Source organism: Lemur catta, chromosome 6 (genome assembly GCF_020740605.2).
Source record: "Lemur catta isolate mLemCat1 chromosome 6, mLemCat1.pri, whole genome shotgun sequence".
Taxonomy (NCBI): Eukaryota; Metazoa; Chordata; class Mammalia; order Primates; family Lemuridae; genus Lemur; species Lemur catta.
The window spans coordinates 62,546,326-62,570,462 of record NC_059133.1 but is presented as its reverse complement, the minus strand read 5'-3'; the positions used below and the strand labels follow the sequence as shown (position 1 = coordinate 62,570,462).

The 24,137-nt window shown below is 34.8% G+C and overlaps 1 protein-coding gene across 4 annotated transcripts in view; it reads left to right on the top strand.

Annotated features, from left to right (window-relative positions):
* Positions 1–24,137, top strand: part of TMEM117 (transmembrane protein 117) — a 464,054-nt gene that overhangs the window by 91,327 nt on the left and 348,590 nt on the right. For all 4 annotated transcript variants that reach the window (XM_045553978.1, XM_045553979.1, XM_045553977.1 and 1 more), the window contains one exon: positions 21,248–21,380. In XM_045553978.1, the coding sequence (XP_045409934.1) occupies positions 21,248–21,380 (133 nt within the window). The remainder of the gene's footprint in view (positions 1–21,247; positions 21,381–24,137) is intronic.

Genomic DNA, 24,137 nt, shown 5'->3' with positions numbered 1-24,137 from the left:
CTGTTATTACACTCTCCATGTTCATGTAAACATATCATTTGGCTACCACTTATAAGTGAGACCATTTGGTATTTGACTTTCTCTTTCTGAGTTATATCACTTAAGATAATGGCCTCCAATTCCATCCACGTTGCTGCAAAAGACATGATTTTATTATTTTTTAGGGCAGAGTAGTATTTCATGGTGTGTGTGTGTGTGTGTGTGTATCCATATATATCTATCCATATATATATATGTGTATATATATATATTTATATATACACCCCACATTTTGTTTATCCAGTAATCTATTGATGGACATTTAGGTTGATTCCATATCCTTGCTGTTTTGAGTAGTGCTGTGATAAACACAGAAGTGCAGGTATCCTTTTGACATGATGATTTCTTTTCCTTTGGGTAGACACTCAGTAGTGGGATTGCTGGATCAAAGGGTAGTTCTGTATTTAGTTCATTGAAAAATATCCATACTATTTTCCACAGAGATTGTATTAATTTTTACCTAAAATTAGTAGAAGCATCTTGGAGCGTCAGTCCTCAAACACTGGCTGGCATTTACTTCCCATTTATGGATAATTGATTTGTTCTCCATTTTTTGTAAAGTGCTATGTAACTAGATTCAACACTCTTCTCCCCTCTTGCAATCAGATTGCTGCTCCTAAGCTCCTCTCATAGAGACATTACAGTGCTTAAATTCTTCTGAGAAAGACTTTCATAAGCTATAGAAAGAATGTAGCCTGAGAAAAAAAATAAATGGTAACATCTGAATTTCAGATTTAAATTAATGTTAGCTACCCTTATAAATATCTACTTTTTAAAATAGATTTTTAAAATAAATAATAAAATCTTAGGGAAAAGAGTTTGTGAAAGATTGGAATTAATTATTATTTGAATGTTTGAACTCTATTAAATCCTAAAGAGAAATGATATTCTCTTTATGAAAAGGTGCTTGAACTACTGAATAATTTTTTTAGTAATAGAATAATTCAGCTTTTATACTTTAATTATTTTAGCAAGTTAAATCTTTTTCAAGATTTCATCCATTTTTTAATCTCTGCTGTGTTTGCAGTTTTTTTATTTCTAATATTTTTAGTACTGTCTCTTTTTTTCTTCATCAGTCTACTAAGAGATTTTATGGTTTTACAAAATTTAAATTTTTTTGACTTTGTTGATCATCAGTATCTTATTTGGGCCTTTAATTTAATTAATTTTTGCTATTATCTTTAATATTCATTTTCTTTTGCTTTCTACAAGTTTATTTTCTTATTCTTTTTCTTCTGAAGTTGGATATTTAGCTTATAGGTATGCAGCCTTTCTTTTGTAATATTAACAATTGAAGACCAAGTTTCTTACTTCATACTATTTTTATTGCATTCCAAATATTTGATATGTAATATTTTGATAATCATTGAATTCTACATGTTTATCAATTTCCATTAGGATTTCTGTTTTATTTATGAGTTATTTTGAAATGTATTTTTAAATTTCTGAATTGTGAGGTGTAGAATTATTTGATTTATTTGAGTTTTGTTATTAATTTCTAAGTATTTACATTGTGTTTGGAAATGTGGTTTGTGCATTATTTAATCTTTGAACTTTAGTGAGATTTGTTTTGTATTAATATAACAGCATAGTACATGGTCATTTTTTAAGCTTTCATTGTGTGTTAGAAGAGAATATATATTCTCTAATTGTTGTTTATAGGGTACAATGTGAAGTCCATTAAATTAAGTTTTAATTGTATTATTTGAACATACTATTCCTTTGTTAATCTTTTTGGGGTTTTTTTGTTTGCATGACATCAATAAATGAGACAGGAGTGTTAAAATCTCACAGTATGATTGTGGGTTTCTTAATTTCTCCTTATAGTTCTAGCATATTTTGTTTTACATACAGTATTTTTAGTCAATCTTATTTATATATTTAATCTATCTTATCTGTCATTTTAAAAATCATTGTAAGCACAGCCTTGTAGTATAGTTTGAAGTCTGGCAAAATAATACCTCCCATTTTGTTTTTATTGCTTAAAATTGCTTTTGCTACACGGGGTCTTCTCTCGTTCCATACAAAGTGTAAAATTATTTTTTCTGCTTGGTATTGGCACAAGTGCAGGGACACAGACCAGTGGAACAGAACAGAAAATCCAAATATAAAACCATCCTCATATAGCCATCTAATCTTTGACAAAGCAGACAAAAACATACTCTGGGGACAAGAATCCTTATTCAATAAATGGTGCTGGGAAAATTGGATAGCCACATGTAGAAGACTGAAACAGGACCCACAGCTTTCACCTCTCACAGAAATCAAATCATGGTGGATAACAGACTTAAACCTTAGGTGTGAAACTATTAGAATTCTAGAAGAAAATGTAGGAAAGACTCTTACAGACATTGGCCTAGGCAAAGAATTTATGAGGAAGACCCCTAAGGCAATCACAGCAACAACAAAAATAAATAAATGGGACCTGATTAAATTAAAAAGCTTCTGCACAGCCAAAAAAAACAGTCACAAGAATAAACAGACAACCTACAGAATGGGGAAAAAATATTCGCATACTACACATCAGATAAAGGACTGATACCAAGAATCTATTCAGAACTCAGGAAAATCAGTAAGAAAAAATCGAACAACCCTATCAAAAAGTGGGCAAAGGACATGAATGGAAATTTTTCAAAAGAAGATATAAGAATGGCTAACAAACATATGAAAAAATGCTCAACATCCCTAATCATCAGGGAAATGCAAATCAAAACCACAATCAGATATCACTTAACACCAGTGAGAATGGCCTTTATCAAAAAGTCCCAAAACAATACATGTTGGCGTGGATGCGGAGAGACAGGAACACTCATACACTGCTGGTGGGACTGCAAACTAGTGCAACCGCTGTGGAAAGCATTATGGAGATACCTTAAACAGATTCAAGTAGACCTACCATTCAATCCAGCAATCCCATTATTGGGCATCTACCCAAAAGAACAAAAGTCATTCTATAAAAGAGACACCTGTACCCAAATGTTTATAGCAGCACAATTCACAATTGCAAAAATGTGGAAACAACCCAAATGCCCATCAATTCATGAGTGTATTAGTAAAATGTGGTATATGTATACCATGGAGTATTACTCAGCTATAAGAAATAACGGTGATATAGAATCCCTTTTTTTCTCCTGGATAGAGTTGGAACCCATTCTATTAAGTGAGGTATCCCAAGAATGAAAAAATAAGCACCACATGTACTCACCAGCAAATTGTTTTCCCTGATCATAACCTAAGTGCACATTTGGGAATAACACCAATTGGGTATTGGACAGAGGTGGGGGGTGGGGGGAGGGGATGGGTGTATGCCTACATGATGAGTGCGTTGCACACTGAGGAATGAAGATCACGCTTGAATGTTCTGACTCAGGGGGATGGGGGTGGGGAGAGGGGATGGGGGTATAACTACATGATGAGTGCAGTGCACACTGTCTGGGGAATGGACACGCTTGAAGCTCTGACTCGGGGGGATGGGTGGGACATGGGCAATATATATAACCTGAACTTTTGTACCCCCAAAATAAGCTGAAATTTAAAAAAATAAATAAAAAAAAACAAAAACAAAAACGAAAAAAATCATTGTATTTACCTGAAGAATTTAATATTCATCATTAAGTAATGATCCTCTTTATTCCTAACATTGCTTGTTAACTTAAAATCTAAGTTGTCTGAAATTAACACCTATCCTAGCTTTCTTTTGGGTAGTTTTGTCTGGTGTATAATTTTACAGTCTATTACTTCCAACACTTCTGTATTCTTACACGTTTCTCTTGCAAACGCACATCTTTGGATTTTGTTTTTCTATCAGTTTTCTAACAATTCATGTCTTGTAGCTGGCAAGATCAATATATTACTTTTATATTAGGACTAGATTCTATTATACCAAGTTTTTTTGTGTTTTCTATTAGCACAGCTTTCTCTTCTTCTTCTCCATTTATATCCTCTTTTTTTGTTGTTGTTGTTTTGGACTGATTTAATTTTGTTCATCTGTTTGTTCCTTTCTCTTTCTATCCCTCCTGCCCCCTCCACTGGGCTTGGAAATTATGCATTCAATACCTACTATTTTATTGGACAATTTACTATGCATATTTAAAAACCTAGCAATTTTACAGCTAATCAATCACCTCCCAAATAATAAAAGTTCCTTTGAACATTTTAGCAATGATCAACCTCTTCTCACTTCCATGGGATTGTTGTTTAATATTATAGTTCTTTTTTTTTAACCCCACAAAGTAGACATCATCATTATTATTATTATTTTATACAAAAATGTTTAGATTTGATACATGCTTATCGGTTTCTTTTCTCACCATTCCTTCTTTCCTCAGATATTTCTTTTGCGATCACATCTGGAGTTAAAGTCATTCTCTTTACAGTACAAATTTCATGAAGTTTTTAAGTGAAAGCATATGGGAGTATACTCTCTCAGTTTTAGTTTTTGTTTATTTTTTCATTTTAAGTCCTAATGACAATTGCCTTTTTTTTGGAATATTTAGTCCATTTGCACTCATGGAATTGCCAATGTATTTTGGTTTACGTCTATCATTTAGTATACTAGTTTTTGATTTACCTTATCTTTCCTTAGTTCTTATTTCCCTCCTTCAGATAAATGAAATATGTTTTATAGTTTATTTTTCCTACTCTATTACTTCATTAATTATACATGCTTTTATTCTTTTAGTGATAAGTGACATTAGAGTCTACCCTTAACTAATATTGCCAACACTTTCCACGAACGTTACAGCATTACCTCCATTTACTTCCTTCTGCCCTGGGACCTATTTTGTCATAAACTCAAATTCCACGTTTTAATTCCTAAAAGATATTATTACTGTTAATAATTTAATAATTATTAATGTTAATGGTTATTAATTTTAATAATAATTAATGTTAATTAATAATTATTAATGTTAATAATAAAACAGTAATAGTAATTACTATTTTAAACAGCATTATTAAGGTTTAATTAACATACAATATGCTGTAAGTTTTTAAGTGTACAGTTTTGTAGTTTTGAGACATGTATATAGCTGTAAAACCATCATCACAAGCTTTTGTAATCCTTTTCTCCTATACTTCCACACATTTAGGTAATCATTGTTCTGTTTAGTTTGCATTTTCTAGAAATTTATATAAATGGAATTATATAGCATGTACATATGTAACTGCTGTTAAATCTACCTATTAGTTATTTATTTGAATTATTATTGTCCAGTTCTAGATTTTCCAGTTGATTTTTAAAAACCAGTTGATTTTTAAAAACCAGTTCCTTGGTAAAATTCCTGATCTTCTCATATATTTTCTTGAACATACTAATTGTAGTTATTTGACTTCTATGTCTTACGACTCCAATATCTGCATCAACAATGAGTCTGCTTGTTACATATTTTTTTCTTTTGGTTTTCAGAAATTTTTTATGTCTTGTTTTCTTACATGCCTAATTTTTTAAATTAAATATTAGAGATAAATGTGAAGAATTGTAGAGTTTCATGATGATACAATTTTCCCTAGAAAAAAAATTAATTTTCTTCTGGCATGCATATAGAGACTGGGTTTCAGGCTTTCTTTGGTTTGCTCTGTTTCTCCTTTGTCCTTACTCCTATGATATAGCCCTCCATGTATCACAACTTAAAGCCTGGACATGCCCAAAGTTCTTCTACTTTGATGTACCCTGAACTCTAATTTTTATTTTGTAAGCATTGTCAGTCTGTTAAAATTTATGTTTAGCTTTTTTCTCTTATCAGCAATTCTCTTTTTGATCTTACCTACATAGTTTTAGTAGGTGTCAGCAAAAGCTTCATGGGAAATTGTGTTAGAATTTTGGGTTGCTTTCTGAGTTTCCTTTTTCTGGTATTGTGGTCCCTCATGTCCTGATTGCATTTGTAACCTTGAATTTCAATTTTTGTCTCTGGCCCAGTGACACTGCCTCAAACTTAAGGCCCCATTTTTCCATGTGGTCCCTATGTGACACTGAAAATCAGCAAATCTCTCAAGGGGAAAAAGAAGCAATAAATTTGGCTCATCTAATGCATTTTCTTTTCTCAGTGATCTTGGCCCTTTAAGTCTTGGCTGCCTTGCTTGCTTTTTGATGCCTTCAAACAGGAGACTTCAGTATGGTAGATAAACTTGCTAGGTACACAGTTATAGGTTGATAGTTATTTCCTCTGAGCACTTTAAAGCACTGTCTTATGACATCCTTTTGTTGCTATGGTTAGTCTTTCATCAGTATAATTATTATTCCTTTAAAATAATCTATCTTTGCTGTCTGATTTTAAGCTCTTCTCTTTGCCTTTTGAGATAAGTGAGCCCTACACTCACTCCAGCTTACTTCCTGGAGAGTTTCCTGGCTTCAATGCAGGAAAGGGGGAAAATCAGGCAGAGGCTGGGGTCTTCCTGAATTGAGGCAAGTTGGATATGTGGGGAGGCCAGGACAGCTAGACTTTGTAGGGCAGAGTACCAGAATGGAGGGAGGAGCACAGAGAAATGATTCTAGAGATCTGCAAACTTGTCTTGCATCTTCACTTGAGTAATGATCAGCACAGACATGTGAAAGACCATCCAACACTGGAAAAGAACCACTCAAAGGAAACACAGGAAAAATTCACAGAGCTCACACAAACCTGAGAATAATTTGTGTTCCTACAAGGCAGAGAGATAAAACCTTGTTGTTTATGGCTGATCAGGTAGAATACTCAGAAGGATGGAAGTGCGGCAAAATTAACCCTAGACTAAAAACTTCTCTGATCTTGCCTAACAAAGCTTAAGAAAAAGGTGCAATAGGATCAACCATTTCCAAGTAATTTAAATGCATCCCAGAAGAAAACTCAAGAGCACTTATGGGAATACAAAAATATCCAACATTCAAGAAGGTGAAAATTCACAATATCTGGCATCTAATCAAAAATTAACAGGCACACAAAGATGCAGGAAAACATAATCCAGAATGAGAAGAAAAATAAATTAATGGAAGGACCCAGAAATGACACTGTTGATATAATTAGGAGCAAAGATATCAAAAGTTATAACTATGTTTCATATGTTTAAGGTGGGTAAAGGAATGCCTTAGCGTGTTGAGACATAGCAAATTGAAAATATTAGACAATTTCAATGGAGGATCCTGATTTACTGCAGGAGACCCAGGTTCAGTTCGTCTACCTTGCAGTGTCCTCAGGCTTAGGTTTTTTATTTATTTTTTCAATAATAAAATTTCACTATATGATAATTTTTATAAAAACCTGTTTCATTATCTGTAAAATGAAGTTAATAATAGATTTTTATGAGAAGTAAATTAATATATGTAAATCACTGGAAACACTGCCTCAGTTACAAAATATATTCTATAAATGTTGTCATTTCTAATAATTTGTTTCTTAGGAAATTTTTTTATATCATCACAATATAACCAATAATTGCTCATCAACTCTTCAATACTCTGAAGTTGTTGGTGGATTCTATAACCTACCAATATTAAGTGAGATTAAGAAATATCTCCATGGATTATTTCTTTCTGTTTTGAAACCTAATTCTAATTTAGGAATTCTTCATTGTGAGCCCTTGATGCTAGCTATTTGTTGAGTAGCTACTTTAACCATAAACTGTTTACCAACCTTATACTACATGCTGAGCTCACAGAGAAAAATATGACATGGGGCCAGCAATAGAACTTTCAGTGTATGCTAAGAGAGAAATGAAAAACAAAGAGCTATAAGACATAGGCAAGTCAAGCTCTATATTGGAAAACTAAATTCATTACTATCCCTCTCCAAAGTGTAACTCTCATGTGTCCTCTAGCTTTCTTAAGTAAGTACCATGCTATAAGCTGCAAAGAATGAAGACCTTAGAGTAGCTTCTAGCATCTCCTTTTCTTGATCTTGGATATAAACAATTTATGATAATGGTTGACAATGTTGACAATCAGTAAATATTATACTAATTCAATGTTGGAAATTTGCTTTAAAATATTGAAAGAAAAAATTGGAGGGGGTGTTGATATAAGACAGGCAAATGTTAACAAGGGTTAAAAACTGGGTGATGCAAAGGAACAAAAGACATTCTATAAAAAAGACATCTGCACTAGAATGTTTATAGAAGCACAATTCATAATTGCAAAGATGTGGAAACAACCCAAGTGCCCATAAATACATGAGTGGATTAAGAAAATGTGGTATATGTATACCATGGAGTCCTACTGAGCCACAAAAAACTATGGTGATCTAGAAACTCTTGTATTATCCTGGATAGAGCTGGAGCCCATTCTACTAAGTGAAGTATCCTAAGAATGGAAAAACAAACAGCACATATACTCACCATCAAATTGGTATTAACTGATCAGCATTTAAGTGTACACATAGTAATAACATTCATCAGGTGTCTGGCAGATGGGAGGGGGAGGAAGGGATGGATATATTCACACTTAATGGCTGCGGTGTGCACCGTCTGGGGGATGGAGACACTTGAAGCTCTGACTCAGGTGGCCCAAAGGCAATATATATAACCTAAATATTTGTACCCCTGTAATATGCTGATATAAAAAAAAGTTGGGTAATGGTTCCACAAAATTATTTTAGTTATATTACATTTGACTATGCTTATAAATTTCCATAATAAAAACTTAAGGGAAAAATAAATGCTGTGAAGCCTATTTTGTAAAACTTAGGCAAAAATCCAAAAATAAATCTATTGAAGAGGAAAACATTAATATTGTTATTACTATATCCTGTGGTTATGGGTAATTAAATGTTTTAATATTTAATATACTTTCTTAGTCCTCTACAATATGCAATCATTTCTATAATCAGAATATGGACCCTAAATATTGGCAAATAAAATACAATTAAATGGCAGATGACTAAAAAAACTTATCAAAAAGTCAAAGCTCATTAACATAGCTTTCATGGATTTCTACAAAAATCCAAATATGCCTTCTCAACCTGATACTAAACACATTAAAAACTAAGGCAATGGATTGAAACTATCTAAATTCAAACCCCAGCTCAGCCTCTTACTAGCTGTGTGACCTAAGATAAAATATGCTTTGTCAGTCAGCTTCCTTGTCTTTAAAATGGGAATGACAGTACCCCCCAACAGGGCTCTTGTGAAGATTAAATATGTTAATTCATATAAGACTCTTAGAATAATTAGCACTAAATGTTTAAATACTATCTTTATTACTCATGTCCAAGTACTCCCCCATCCCTTCCTGCCTTTATTCAACAAATATAAGGACATCTTTGTAGCAGAATTTTCCAGTGACTAAAGGAAATATCTTCTCCCCTGAGAAGGAAGGACACAGGAGAAAGAAGGATGCTAAGGTGAAACTCTGCTGCAGGAGTCAAAAGGTCATTTCACTTCTCCCTGCATCCTTTTTCAAAGTCAAGGCTGGGGAAGGAAAGGAGACTGGGAGAAATCAGAATTTAATCAGAACTCCTGCATATATTACAGTGGACTCCTCAGACAACAGCCAGGTGTGACCCTCTCTTAAAAAAAAAAAATCTTCTGGGATCAGAGAAGGGCCAGGGGCAGTGCAGCTGGAGCTCTGACTTCATCCTGGGCTCACAGAAGCTTTCAGGGAACTGAGTACTTCTCAGAAAATGAAAAAGCACTAATAGTAAGAGACCTGTTGTCTTCCACATGTCAGGTTCTGTCCTAAGTCTGTTCTAAGTCTTTTTATTTAACTCTCAAGATAACTCTATTAAGTAGATACTAATACCGTTTTAATGAAGAGGAAACAGAAGCAGAGAGATTAAGATACACGCCTAACGTACTGCTAGGAAGTGGCAGAGCTGGCTGATGGTCAGAAAAAGGGTTGGGGGAGTACAGAACCCAGGAGACCCTCAATCTCTGCAATGTACAGCCCTGGCTCTGGCCCTAAGACCAGGACACCCCAACAGTCCCACACCTGAGAAGGCTCATTCAAAGGGAACACAAACCTCGCCCTTCCATAGGCGCATTCTCTTCCTCTGGTTACTGCTGGCCACAAGGAAAGGAAGAAAGACAGGTTCCAGGAAGGGAGGGCTCACCTTTCTGGGAGAAACAAGGGCCTAGGCCTAGAGGCCTCGCCCAGGCTTAGTTTTATTTTATTTTCTTAGTGTTTTTCTTGGCCTTTGGCCCTGAAGCAACCCTAGATTTTAAAATTTCCTGCTGGTGCTGTTTTAAATTTTGGCTTACTATTCTTCTTGCCTTCTCACCCTTTTGTTATGCCTGAAAATGTATTTTTGTTGTGTTTTCCCCACTAACCATTAATATTTACAATACATAGCACTGGCCAGGCACATAAGTAGGCACTCAACAAATATGCAGTTAATAAATATTCTCATTATAAGAATATTAGCAAGCAAATTAAGAATTTACCATTTGAGCTACTGTCATTAACATAAAAACTTAGTGTTTAAAATTATATCATTTATTTCTGGGTTTTTTTAAGCATAGAAATCTAGATAAAATAGAGAAAACAACTACCTCATAAAAGAATTTATGTAAAATAACATTAAATTTTTAATAAAAATACTTTGGTAGTCTGTTACTTTGTTCTAATTTCATGAAATTAGATTGATTTTTTTTTTTCAGGATACTTTTTATTTCAACTGAAGTAAAAAGATCCTTTTTGGTAATGATCACCTAAATGACTGCTGCATCCTGCTCTTTTGTTTCTACTTGAATTTGGGCTCAAACAATTATTGGAGAATGGTCCAAAGAGTCCTTACTCTTGGCTTGAAAGAAATGATAATTGATAGATTTGTCCTAACTCACCTTAAAGTATCTCAAAAGAGCCCTAGACTCTGCCTTAAAATTTGTTGTGTGACCATTGATGGGTCATTACACCTTGATTTAAGAATTTCAATTTTAAGGAATTTCAATTTTTAAGAAAAGGAATTGAAGTACATTATCCTGGGATATTACGGGGGAATAAAAAGCATAGCAACTATAATGAACACCTCTCTGTGTTTGATACTACTAATCTATCATTTAAACTTGTATATTATGAATTTTTAATGTATTTTGTAAATCTATACATTGAATGGACAGAGATTAGCAAGTTTGCATGTACAAGACACCAGCCTGAAAGAGTTAAAGGACTTGTGGAAAGTTACGAATGAAAAGCAAATTCAATATAAAAGGAAGAGTCAAAGAGACCTGAATACATACATAACAATAATAGGAATACTGGAAATGTGGGTGACATGGCAGAATCTTGGCCTCTGGCCAGGTTCCGCTTTCCCATTGTTTATGTTTGTGGGAGGGAGACCCTCCACTCCCTTCCACCCTGTGTATAGCCAGGGAGCTGGCGTCCAACCTAGTGATTGATCAGGATTGCTCAGCACCACGGAAATCAGCTGGCAAGAGATTAGTCTTGACAATTTAACTTTTCCTTTTTAATTGGATTAATATAATGCCTGAAATTAAATGAAAACTTCTTTCAAAAGTGTATTATTGTTTTTCAACATTGGTTTCACTAAAATGATGATGTAAGAATTTAATAGTAGTGATATTAATTTTTAAGAATAAGGAACTATACTTTCCCATTGCCCATTTTAAAATACAAAATTTTTATAATAACTTCTAACGGTTCAGAAAATATTTTATTTATTATATTTTACTCAAATTGGAAAAATAGATTTAAAAAATTTTGATTATTAAATTTTGAAATAATTACATTTTTTAAATAATTTTTCTAAACCTATGAAAGCTTGTTATGTTTTACTAGGTTGAATGATATAAAGTTGCCAATATTTGATGAATTTGACCTTAAAAATGGTATTTAAGATGCTTTCACTTAATACATATCTATAAAATATAGAGCAAATTGATTCCACCAAAATTATAGAGCATAATATTACATGAATACATAAATTAGATTACTGATCAATCTTATCTTGAACTATAAGCTAAGACATAATTTAATTTAGTATTCTTTTTTATTTTCTGGCTAGTTTTCTCTTAAAAGGAAAAGTAATAGATGATAATAAATAAATACCCTTTATTTCCTTTTGGAGTCATGTTTTTTCCTGTTGAGAAATAAGCAATTTAAGTTAGTTAAAACTGAGGATGGCTTAGTGGAAAGAGCCACATTATAATGGTAAAATTTAATATTTTTACTCTCCCAATGAAATGGAAGTTTTATTACTGTGTTACTGAGGGTGATTTATGTCAACGTGTGTTTATTTAGACTTGTATTTTACTAAAAATTTATTTTAATACCCACACTTTTGAAATCGACATTAAATTTTATATCTGAAAACACTATCATTTTTGCTTGGATTCTAACCATGCTCTTATTTTCTTTCTTTCTAGAACTTTTGAATTTCACATTGTAATAATATTTTTAGTATTATATATGATTATATTTCAATTCTCAATGTTTGATTTTCTGTCAAATTTAGTGTATAACAAACATTTTATGAGTAAGCTCCTATTCTTATAAGGAATGATAACCATCTGCTCAATGGTTTTTATTTCTCTTTGTACACTAAAATAACAGATTTAATCTGAATACTAATGGAATGGCCTTAGAGTACAAAAGTTTTATGATCTCATATTTATTATATAAAACTACATTTATATAACTAGAATATCCTAACCCCCATAATGGTATCCTGTGGTGTGGTTTGTTAGAAAAAAATTTTTTTTGGTTGATCCCCCATTCATGGAATAATTCTCTTATTTCAGTTATTTTTATTCTGCTGCCATTTTAAAATTAGTAAACCTTCAACAAATAAATTATATCATGTTTTTATAAGTTATAAATTCATATAAATCTGTGATGAATACTTCATATACTTGTTTTAGTCTGATTGGAAATGAATTTCCATTAATTTTCAAGTGCTATGATCTAATTTCATTTTATCTTTTATTCTCTTATTTCAGCCATAAGAAATAAGGCTTACATTTATTGTCAAGTATTCTAATATTTAAAATGTTAAGTATTAACTTGGCCTTTAAAGAATTTTATCCGTGTGTCACTGTAGGTTCATTTTATATATTACAGAGGCATACAATGACAGATTAAACATAAGGAGGAATACTTTTTCTTTTAATGGGTAAGGATAATACGTTTTTTTTTTTTTTTGAACTAACAGTCTTTTGAGTTAACAGATTTTGAGCTAATCTCTCACTGACAAAACAAATCATATAATCCCAGAATTCGATTGGATCTTAAAAGTCATGTAATCCAGCCCTTTAAACCATATCTGGCAAGTGGCCATTTCTCCTTGTCAGCCCTGAAAGGAATTTACTACCTCCCAAGAAAGTCCATCCTATCTGCTCTTTCTATTACTCCAATATATGAACTATTTAATAAGGAAGATTAGTTCCTAGAGGAGATCATCTCTGACCTGTATTTTAAGGCTTACAGGAGGTATAGGAGTTAGTTGAGTGATGAGAAGGAAGGAAGATTATGCCAGGCCAGGGGTCAGCATGAGCAACTGCAACCTGCTTACTGTTGATGGAAACAGAGTGAAAGGTGGGGAGTGGGGAGAGAGGAGAGGTAAGTGTGGGTCGAATCAAGTGATGCCTTGTATACCATGTTAAGGAGCTTAGATTTAAATTATGGGGGAGTGGTGATCTTGCAAGATTTTTTTAAGTGAAGAGGTGTTGTGACCAAATTTGTATTGGAGACATGGTGGGTGGATTTGAGATGGAGAAGGCTGGAATAAGGCAGGCCAGTTAGAAGGCTGTTGCAATAGTCTCATCAAGAAACAATGGGAACCTAAATTATAAGAGAAGAGTTTGGATATAAGGACCTAAAATGATAGGATTGTTCATTGAAATGGAAGGTATGCAGAAAGAAAAAAAATCAAGAATGAATTCTACCTGGAGTGATTTGGAAAATGATAAGATAGTAAAGTCATAAGTAGAAGTGGACTCAGGGATGGAAGGGTCAGGTTGAAAGTGGGGGAATATTGTGTGTGGGAGATTTTGGACTTGTTTTTGTATATCGAGTTTGATTTGCCAGGAGCACATCCAGGAGGACAGTGGGCAGCTGACTATTCTAGTCTGAAGCTCAGGAGGAAACGTTTCTGCTGGAGATACTGGATGTTAAAACCATGAGAATGGATGAGATGATGTAGCCATATGTGAAAGACAAGGACTGAGTACAAACCACAGGGACAACATCATTTATGGGACAAATGGAAGAAGAGATGCCTAAAATGGTGACTGAGAATAAGCAGGAAAATAGAAAAAAAGAAAAAAGGCACATTTAGTGTTAGAGAAGCCAGGGAAGTGGAGTATCAAAAGAGACAGTGAAGAACTGCTATGTCAGACACAGCCAAGGCGTCTTGTAAATTAAAGGCCAATCTATTCCTCCTAGATTTGGCAGTGGTGGAGGTTATTAACATTTGCTAGAACAATTTCAGTGGAGTATTTTCACGGCAAGCAAGATCTCAGTGTGTGTGATAAAGATTACTCTTTCTTGAAGTCTGAATGAGAAGACAAGTAGAATGGATGGAAGTTCAAGGACATGGGGTCAAGTAAGCATTGTTTTTAGGGCCAGTTTAAGAGTTAATCCTTAAGAGGCAGAGGAAATATAATGAGGATAGAGGGAGAGACTGGATATACAAAGGAGAGAAAGGATGGCTGAAGCCAGGCCCCAAGAGAGGGCAGGCTGTAGTTTTAAAGGCCCCAAGAAAGGGCAGGCTGTAGTTTTAAAAAGGCACAAGTGGGGTCTTTTTTGGGAGGAGTACTTCAGCCTCTGAGGAACAAGGGACAGCCAGGAAAGTAGGTAAGTGGATGAATATGAGTGGGCAGGAAGTTGAGGGAAATTATGTTGGGTGGAAACAATATGACCTTGAGGTTGGGACCAAGGTCAAATTCTGAAAATGAAAGGGGCTTAATGGGAGCTTTGGGGTGAAATTTGAAAACAGTATTAAGGAGAATGGGAAATAGAATTGACAAGGACCAGGAAAAGCGTTAAAGTGTTAATAGGCAGTGCTGTGACAGCAGCTAAAGGTGGGAATCATGATTATGCAGTGGCTTATCAACGGAGTGGTTTAACTTTTATTCTGCAACAGTTTACTAAAATCAGAGAAAACAAATTGTAGCTCTACGTCAGAGTTGGGGTTTTGCAGAAGTGTAAGACAAATATAGGGTGCACAGGAAACTAGGGTGTTGGTGAAAAGAAAAGTCTGATAAGGAAACAGGAATTTCATGCTAAATAGGAGGGAACAGAGTTCAGGAGGTGGCTAACAGATGGGGAGAAAATGGGGGAGGGCGCAGCTTAAAGAACTGAAGGGCTAAGGCTCAGAGGGCAGGTATAATAGGAGCGAGCTCTAGAAAGATAAAATTCCACACAGTGGAATATTGTTTGTTCCTTTGTTTTTGTATCCCTTCATTTTTTATCCACTGGACAAATATTTAAGACACGCTATGTGCTAGGTCCCCTGCCATGGGGCACCGCGGTAAAGAAGACAAATGTGGTCCCTGCTGTGTTGCAGTTTATAGGCAGGTATAGAACACACACAGCAGACAATAAGTTATACAAAGTGTTGGGCCTGAGGTCTTCTAAGGTTGAGCAGTCTGAACGATGACAGTGCATCATTGCCAGAAAGGTGTTTTTTCTCCATATTTTACTTATAGAGTTTTTCTTCTGAAGGACTTGAGGGCAGGTCCTAATTTTCCTTCTAGAATCTGGCCATCAGTATTTCATTCAATAAAAATATTTTATTACATATTCTGCTGCTAACCAGGGATATAAAAAAAGATAAAGGAAATAAAGGCTTCATGTGGGCCATTTAAACCCTATTCTTTCTTGCCTTCTCTGGGCCTTTGTTCTATCAATCATCTTTTATCTGGTAAGATAATGCCAGTTGCAGTAATAAAAATCTCCAAAATATATAATGACTACAGACCAATTGAATTTCTCACTCACATAAAGCCCAAAACATGGCAGGCACCTTTCTTCCAAGCAGTGATTCAGGGACCCAGGGGCCTCTCATCTATGGCTCTACCCTCTTCAGCACCATGCCAAACTTAACTTGCCTTTGGGGATCAAGGTGGTGCCAGGGGACTAATTGCAACTTGCTCTAGGAGTGCAGCATGTGACATAGGTTTAGCTAATCATTGATTTTCATAACTGTGGCTGTGGTGATTGGTTCAGGACCCAAACAAACCCAAATAGAGTGACGCTCATTACTTCTCTAGAAATACTAGGGCAAAAGCATTATCTTTTCCTCCATGAACAGAAATGAAGAAGCATTCCTCAGGATTGCTACAGTCATCCTAGGACAATAAAGCTTGTGTATGAATGTGCTAGGGGAGAAAGTAGAGGGAGCCAGCTAAGATGAGACCCGCCTCTGAGGAAATGGAAGCTTGGAAATAGAGATAAATCAAACCTCTATAATATTGTTTGAGTGCTGGATCAAGCCTTGCTTGAAGTCATTCCTTTCCTTTAGTTAAACTACATCTACATCACGTTCTGAACACTTATTGGATGCATAAAATTAATTTTGTTTGGTTTAGGGAACAAATATGAGAAAAAAAAAACAGAAAATATGAGAAGGAAGCCTATGAAGAAAGATTCCTTATAATTAAGCCCGTCTTAGATATTTTTTGTTTTTGTTATTTGCAATGGAGAATATTCTTACTGGTATGTGGGATGCCTGCTATGCTGACGCTGACTGTATTTTGATTCCAACAAAATGAATATACTATTTTAAATAACTGCAGATTCCATTTGTTTCTTATGTATATGGGCGGTAAAATCATATATAGGAGATTTTGGAGCAGAAGACTTAATGGATAACGGTGTTAATTTTGGTTTGGATTCTCCTTGAGGAAAGTACCCCTTTATTTGTCCTCTTAACAATTCCTGGTCAAGGTCTATGTGTAATGCCACACCTTTTCCTCTAAACTAATTTTGCTCTGAGTTTCTGCTTACCAATGTAAGAATAGAGTACAATATTAATAATATTTCAGATCACCTTTTCTATCATTAAAGTTTTACAGAAGTCTTAAGGCTTATGGATCCTGAAAATAAATCCCTCAGCTTGTAATTACCTCTCCATCCCTTCTCTTAATGCTGCCTGGGTAATGGTCTTCTATCACTTCTTTGGCTCCATGAGTCTGTCTAAGGTGGCTGGGATCTACTCAGGTCATTGTGCTCCTCATGGAGGTGGGTGGCTGCCCTGCTGGCCCCGTTCCCTTGGGGCTAGCTCAGTCTGACAACCTAGACTTCCACAGCCGTGACTCTGGATACCTTGGCCTTCACCAGCATCCATGTAATCACCCCCAAATGAGGCTCTGTCACCTTGGAGACATACAAATCCTTATATCCTTTATGAAACTAGAAGCCCTTGCACTGTCTGATCTGCTTTAAGAACCTTCTAGGTGTAGGGCTACCCCCATCTGTTACCTGAAAGCACACACATATATTCCTTCTCCTTTGAAATGCTTTAGTTTATTTATTTCCTCAGGCCTCCTTGTGAAACCACTCCTGAAGAAAAGGGATCTAGAACTAGTGATTTAAAAAAAGTCTGGCAGGTAGAAAGGTAATGTTTCTTTTTTATTCTTTTACTCATGAGACACAGCAGTAAAAAAAGCCAAGAAACCAAATAGTTTGTCCATAATTCTCCCTCTTATACTTATCTACCTCTACCTCTATTTGCCACAATATATATGGGCTTCGTGTATGTGTATGTATATGTATATGTATACGTATATATGTATGTATGTATATCTATCTATCTATCTATCTTTTTCTTTGTTGCCTGGGCTAGAGTGCAGTGGTATCATCGTAGCTCACTGCAACCTCAAACTCCTGGGCTCAAGCGATCCCCCTGCCTCAGCCTTCTAAGTGGCTAGGATTATAAGTGTGTGCCATCACGCCTAATTTTTCTATTTTTTGTGGAGACGGGGTCTCCATATGTTGCTCAGGCTGGTCTTGAACTCTTGACCTCAAGCGATCCTCCCTCATTGGCCTCCCAAAGTGCTGGGATTACAGTCATGAGCCACCGCACCTGGCCTATTTTTTAATATGCTTTTAGATCATTAATCTTATTTGAATTTTATGACATCTTATTGGTTCTAAACCTACTCTATTTTCAGGAAAAATTCTGAAGTTCTAGGCCATTTCAGTTGACTTTAGCCAACATTCATAATCATCAATCCCTGTGCCCTCTAACCTTCACCTCCATCACATATATAGGGACCACCTGAATGCTTCTGCTGGTTCTAAACTATATTTTCCAATCACCTTGAACATATTGAAGGTGATGGTCTATAAAGTCCAGGTGGATTTTATTAATTACATAAGTATACCCTCAGATTTATAAATATGTCTATGATTAAAATAAAAATTATTTTTGACCATGTCAGAAATGTACCCCTGTTAGTGATTTTTTTTTTAACTTCTGTTGACCTATAAGGATTGTTTTCTGTTGGTTGTCTCCTGAAACTCCTCTAAAGGAAAGTATTATAAAATTCTGGGAATTCTGTGACTCATAGGAAAGATAGCATATAATTTATTTTCCAAACTGGTACACTTAAGAAAGGAAGAGGTCACTATTATTAATTATTCCAGGACAACAATTATAACCACTGCTGTCCCAGGCAAACCACACATATGGTCACCACACAGGACAGACAGTATATTTTCATATGACATCCTCAGTAGTGCCAACGTTCTTGGTTTGATTAGACTGTATGAAAAAGTCATTCCTGAGAACAGTGAACTGATGGCAGTCTACGTGTACATGTTTTTAGCATTTGAGTGTCACTCATTGAGTTAACCTTGAAATAGCTTATGTGAAATTTTTATAATGCGATTTGACTCAACACTTGGGTGACACCATTTCTGGACTTAATATATTGCAGCACTTTTATTGTGCTCTTCCAGTGAATTTCAAGCTATATTAACCTGCCATTTTGTTTTTAATAACTCTAATGGCTGAAATTAGTGCCAGACAATGAGCCTGACAATGACAGCATAAATGGTACTGTCACATTTCTTTTTACTAACTTTGTATTATTTTAGCCCCTGTACAGTTAATGCACAATGTTTTATTTGCAAAGCACTGTTAAATCACCAGCATTATTATGTGATTTTTAAAGTACATCTGTTAGTGAATTTTTTGACATATGCGTATGTTAAAGAAATTCACATTTAAATCTTAAAGGAACTCTAATTGCTGGTCTTTGAAGTTCTTCAAGATCAGCTATTGAATTAAATACATAGGTCTTGGTTTGAAGCTGAAAGGACCCGCAGCAAAGGGACCCCTGAACAAAGAGAGCCCATGAGTCTAAACTAAGGTCACATTTCCATTAAATACTCAAATGATGAATGACTTTGAGCACTGCCTTGCTCACAGCTGAATCTCCAGCACCTACAACCATGTCTGGCACGGAATAGGCACACATTAAATGTTTGTTCAATAAATGAATACACATTCTTTACAGTTTACTGTAAAATATTTATGGCATGTGTTTTTACTCTCAAGCATTATGTGCTTAATATCTATTTATAATATTCCTGTCGATGTGCTGGGTGGAGGCTTAAAAATCCCTGGATTTCCATTATTATTGATTCAGTTAATCAACAAGTTCTGTAATCTTATAATTTACAGTGCTAGTATCAGTTGTGTCAGTATAGGGTTTTCTACATTCTTCTTTTAGTTTTATAGTCACAGACACCCTCACTTTCAGATTTGCCCTTTGCTTTTCTTGTACAGGCCAAGAAACCAGATGACGGAACTAAATCTCTCTTTTTTGTTCCATCTAAAACTTTAGCTAGGGTAATTTTTCTTTTTGCCTTGTTTCCAAATAAAATCTAAAGTGCTATAAAGATATGCAACCATTATACACCCATAATAATTAAAAAAATTATATAAAAAAGAAGCACTTGAAGAGAGAGGTCAGAATTACCAGGGTACAGGGATTAGGGTAATCTGTGTGGTCAGGGTCAAAGTGAAGTTTGCAAGCCATGAAGAATTATTTTGCATAGCTACATTTGAAGTCTATTAAAAAAATAAAATGCTATTTTAATAAATGTGAGATATAAGGGAAAGTTTAGTATTTAAATCTTAAAAGATTATGCCTTTATGTGCTCAGTAAGCTATATGAGAGATACTGTCTGTCCCTAGAGAGAATTTCCAGATAGAAATATATATATTTCATAACTTTGGCATATCATTTAAAAAAGGGAATATTTTCTCATAGGAAATTCTATTGTAAGTTTTCAGGTCTACCTTATTTTAATTGTAGTTCCTACATGCATATCATCTCCCTTATCATTATTTAGATATATTAATACTTTCTCAGCAATGAAGATAAATATAATAGACTAAATTTATCTTGGGAGCAGCCAAGGTGAACTATGTTCACTTTTTCCTTACTTCCACGGTTTTTCAAATTCCTTACCTTTCAGGGTACTGGTGCCCTCATTTCTCTTCTTTACCATAAATCACAACATTTCTCTGGACTAATTCTGATATTAGTAATTTTTACTTAAGAGTTTATCTTATATATTATTTTTCCTCCTTAAAGTATTTGCATTTTAATATTCTCTCTAATTTTAGCATTTGTCTTTGTAAATGGAATTTTAGGCATCAGGGTGGAAATTATATTCTACCAGAAGCCACACCCAGCATAACACCACCCACACATACTGGACTGCCTCTCCCACGCACTTGTGCATGTATTATACTTGTACAGGGGTATGGACACTATTTTAGCTAAGAGGGAGGCTAAGCCTTCTGAGTCTTATGACTGAGAATTTATTTTTCACTTTCAAGTTTTCAGGTACCTTAAACAATTGGATCTTCTTATAAGTGAAGTTGGCCTTGGTTTTGTCATCTGGCCAGTATTGGGAACAGATCTATGAAAGCAAAAGGAAATGATATAGAACTTATGCAACTTCTTTACCATTTGCCTTAAGTACTTTCAGTATGAAACAAGAACATATTTGTGAAATAAAAAATAGCAGGTAGTAGTGCTCTAATTCATCTGTTTTCATGCCAGAATAATGAACTATCTCTACACACTAGATTCTCACCTTAGTACTGTTTATTCTAGGATGAAATGTGATATGAGGATTATCTTGGGCTTCATTCATGATCATTTATTTGCAAAAGAGCAAAAAGGACATTATATAGTGGTTTTGCCCATAAGGCAAAGACTTCAAAACACAGTGAGAAATAGAGATTCATTGAAATGAAGCAAAGATGTATGCATTTTGAGTTATAATGTACACTGATTTTGAATAATATTTGTATTTCAGGTCAGTTGCTCCGATTAAAAATGTTTCGAGAGGATCATGGGTCATGGATGACAATGTTCTTCAGCACAATTCTTTTTCTCTTCATATTTTCTCACATATACAACACGATTCTTCTAATGGATGGGAACATGGGGTAGGTTATCTTTCCCCTTTCTACTGTGGTGAGTGTTATGTTTGAAACTCGTAAGAATTCAAGACTTTTTAAGTTCATAGTAGTCTAAATCTCCTTTACAAATATTCTAACCTAAATAGGGATAGTTTGTGCATTTTTCTTACTTAAAACATTAGAATCTTTTTTCCCAAAAGCGTATAACATCTATGTAGATTCCTTATTCTTTAGGTCTTGTCTATGGGGTAGTTGGAGGGCAGGTATTAATTTCGTTATAGTGACAGAGAATGAGGAAATCTTATTGATTTGTTATATTCACATGATTAATAGAGTGGGGCTAAGATGAAAGTCTCTAGGTTTGTGATTCCATTGCTCTACAGTGCCTGGTTAAATAAAAGTGTTTGATACTGGAGGCATTTATTTTTCTCTCTTGACAGCCCCAACAGAGAGACCTTTGTTATAAATGGGTCGTTTTAAAAGTGGGCCACCCTGTATTAAATCCAAGGTTGTGATCCATACTTATCAGATCACCATGGCATGAAGATGTGCTATCAAGTGGATTGCAGATTTTTTTCTAACCTTCTCCAGTTCTTTCATTATATAATGAAACACAAGAATTGGTCTTTCAGTATAATTTCCTCTTGATTTGCTCTCAGTAAGTTTTAAGGGCAGAATATAAGGATATTGGCTTAGCCTACAGCACTGAGAATTAAATTAATGACTATAATAAACCACCTTAAATATTTGTTGTACACTGAACTAGTTACCAAGGAAGGTTTTGATCTATTCTCCCCAGCAGGTCAGAGAGCTAAGTAATACCCTTTTCTTCTAAACGTAGGCTAGGCAAGATTGTCATCTAGTTCTATAGTGTGCAATTGTTTAAATGTTATGTGTAGATTTTGGCCACCACTGTTCAATACTGAAATGGAAGCTCATTCAAAATTTTATTGTTTTTTCCCCTGCCGTTAAGGGAGATACATGGTAAAGGGAAAAAGATAATTCACAAGATTTATACTTTAGTACATATTAGCAAGTGGTACATTCAAGGATGTGATTTTGAATGTTCAAGCTTCAGAAAGTTATTAAAATACTTTGTAATTAATTTTTGGACTTAGAATGATGGCTTTATTTATTTCAAAGTGATGTAGTCACAGATCTAAACTGTGGCTAGTCAGCATATGCCTCACCCTTGGAGCAGTGCCCGTGATAGCAGAATGGGTAATAATTAGAATTACCCAACACCACCAAAGGGCTCTCTATGAAGTTTTGTGTAGTAAAAGCACTGGGACCAGAAGAAGGGACCTATGTAAACATTACACTTTTTAAGTTGTTGCTGGAAATAATGAGTTATATAGTATATAAAATATATATTTTGCTCAGAAGCTGATTTTTATCTAATTCTGTTTGTTTTTTTATATAGAGTTAATGAGGTCTGTGCTAACCAGAAATGCTTATTCTGAGGAAGGAAGCAAATTTGAAGGCAGTAAATTAAATGCAGTAATAAATAATTCCTTGCATACTGTAAAGCACTCAATAGCTAATAATAAAATGAGAGCTAACAGTTATTGAGCATTTAGTAACAGACAGGAATTGTCTCAATTAAACCTCACAATGTCTTTATGCAATAGGTATTTTATCTCCATTTTACAGATCAAGAAACTGAGAACTAGAGAGGTTTTGCCACTTGTTTCAAGTCATATTCTAATTAAATCTCCATTTTAAACAACAATAGAGGAGATGAACTATGAAGAAGTGAATTTTAGTAATACAGCCAGATCTGAAAGGTGGTTGACACTGTTAACCATTCTTCATATGCCGGTTAGCTATTCTCTGTATTTTATCATTCAAGCTGATTTTGAAAATTGAAAGAAAGAGGAGATATGCACAGGAAATAAGGGAATTGTTAGTGTAGAATTTATGTGTGTCTTAACTGAAATTGAAAGTGGTTGTCTTTTATTCTCAGGCTAAATACCATATCACAGATTCTTACATAACTGTTGAACTCTTCACCAATACGGCTTATCTTTGTTGGAAAAAGATCTTTTACTGAGAGGATGTTTTAAATTTGCTACATTAAAAAATCCAAAGCAAGGGACAAATGCTTTAGTTCTACAGATAAAAAAAACTAAATCACCATTTATAAAAGACATATTACTAACTTTTATGAAATACATCATTTGAGCTAGTGAACACTTTGAAGTAGGAATGTCATCTTGAAGGAAAATCAGTTCTTAGAACAAATGGATGTGACTGAGAGCACATTTGGGGTCCTCTCAGAGACACTGTGTTATCTGAGGCATTACTTCATCCTCTGCAGGGCAGGGAATGATGGAGCCACGGGGTGGGAGCATACAGACATCACGATTGGCTGGTTTTATATCAAAGGACTGTTGGTGGTAGGAGGGAATTCAGGACTCTTTACACTGAATCTGACTTGCATTGGGGATTTCAACGTGTGCTTGTTTATGGATCTCTCTAGGAATATCGGCCTAGAACATTCCCAAAAGGGTTTCTGGGATTTCCTATGATGGAAGTATTTTATTCATGTATGTTAGGACTCCTTTTCAAACTGGAAGAGGTCAGGACTAAATTGACTGTTGGGTGGCTGTAGGGTTTCAGAGAGGAAGAAAAGAGTTTTCCTGGACTGGGGAAAGTTTTGTGTGTTTTGTGTGTGTGTGTGTGTGTGTGTGTGTGCATGCGTGTGTGCCTGTGTGTGTGTGTATGTGCTCTTGCCAATTTTAGGAATGAGTGCAAATTTAGGCTAAACTCTGGGGTCCCCTA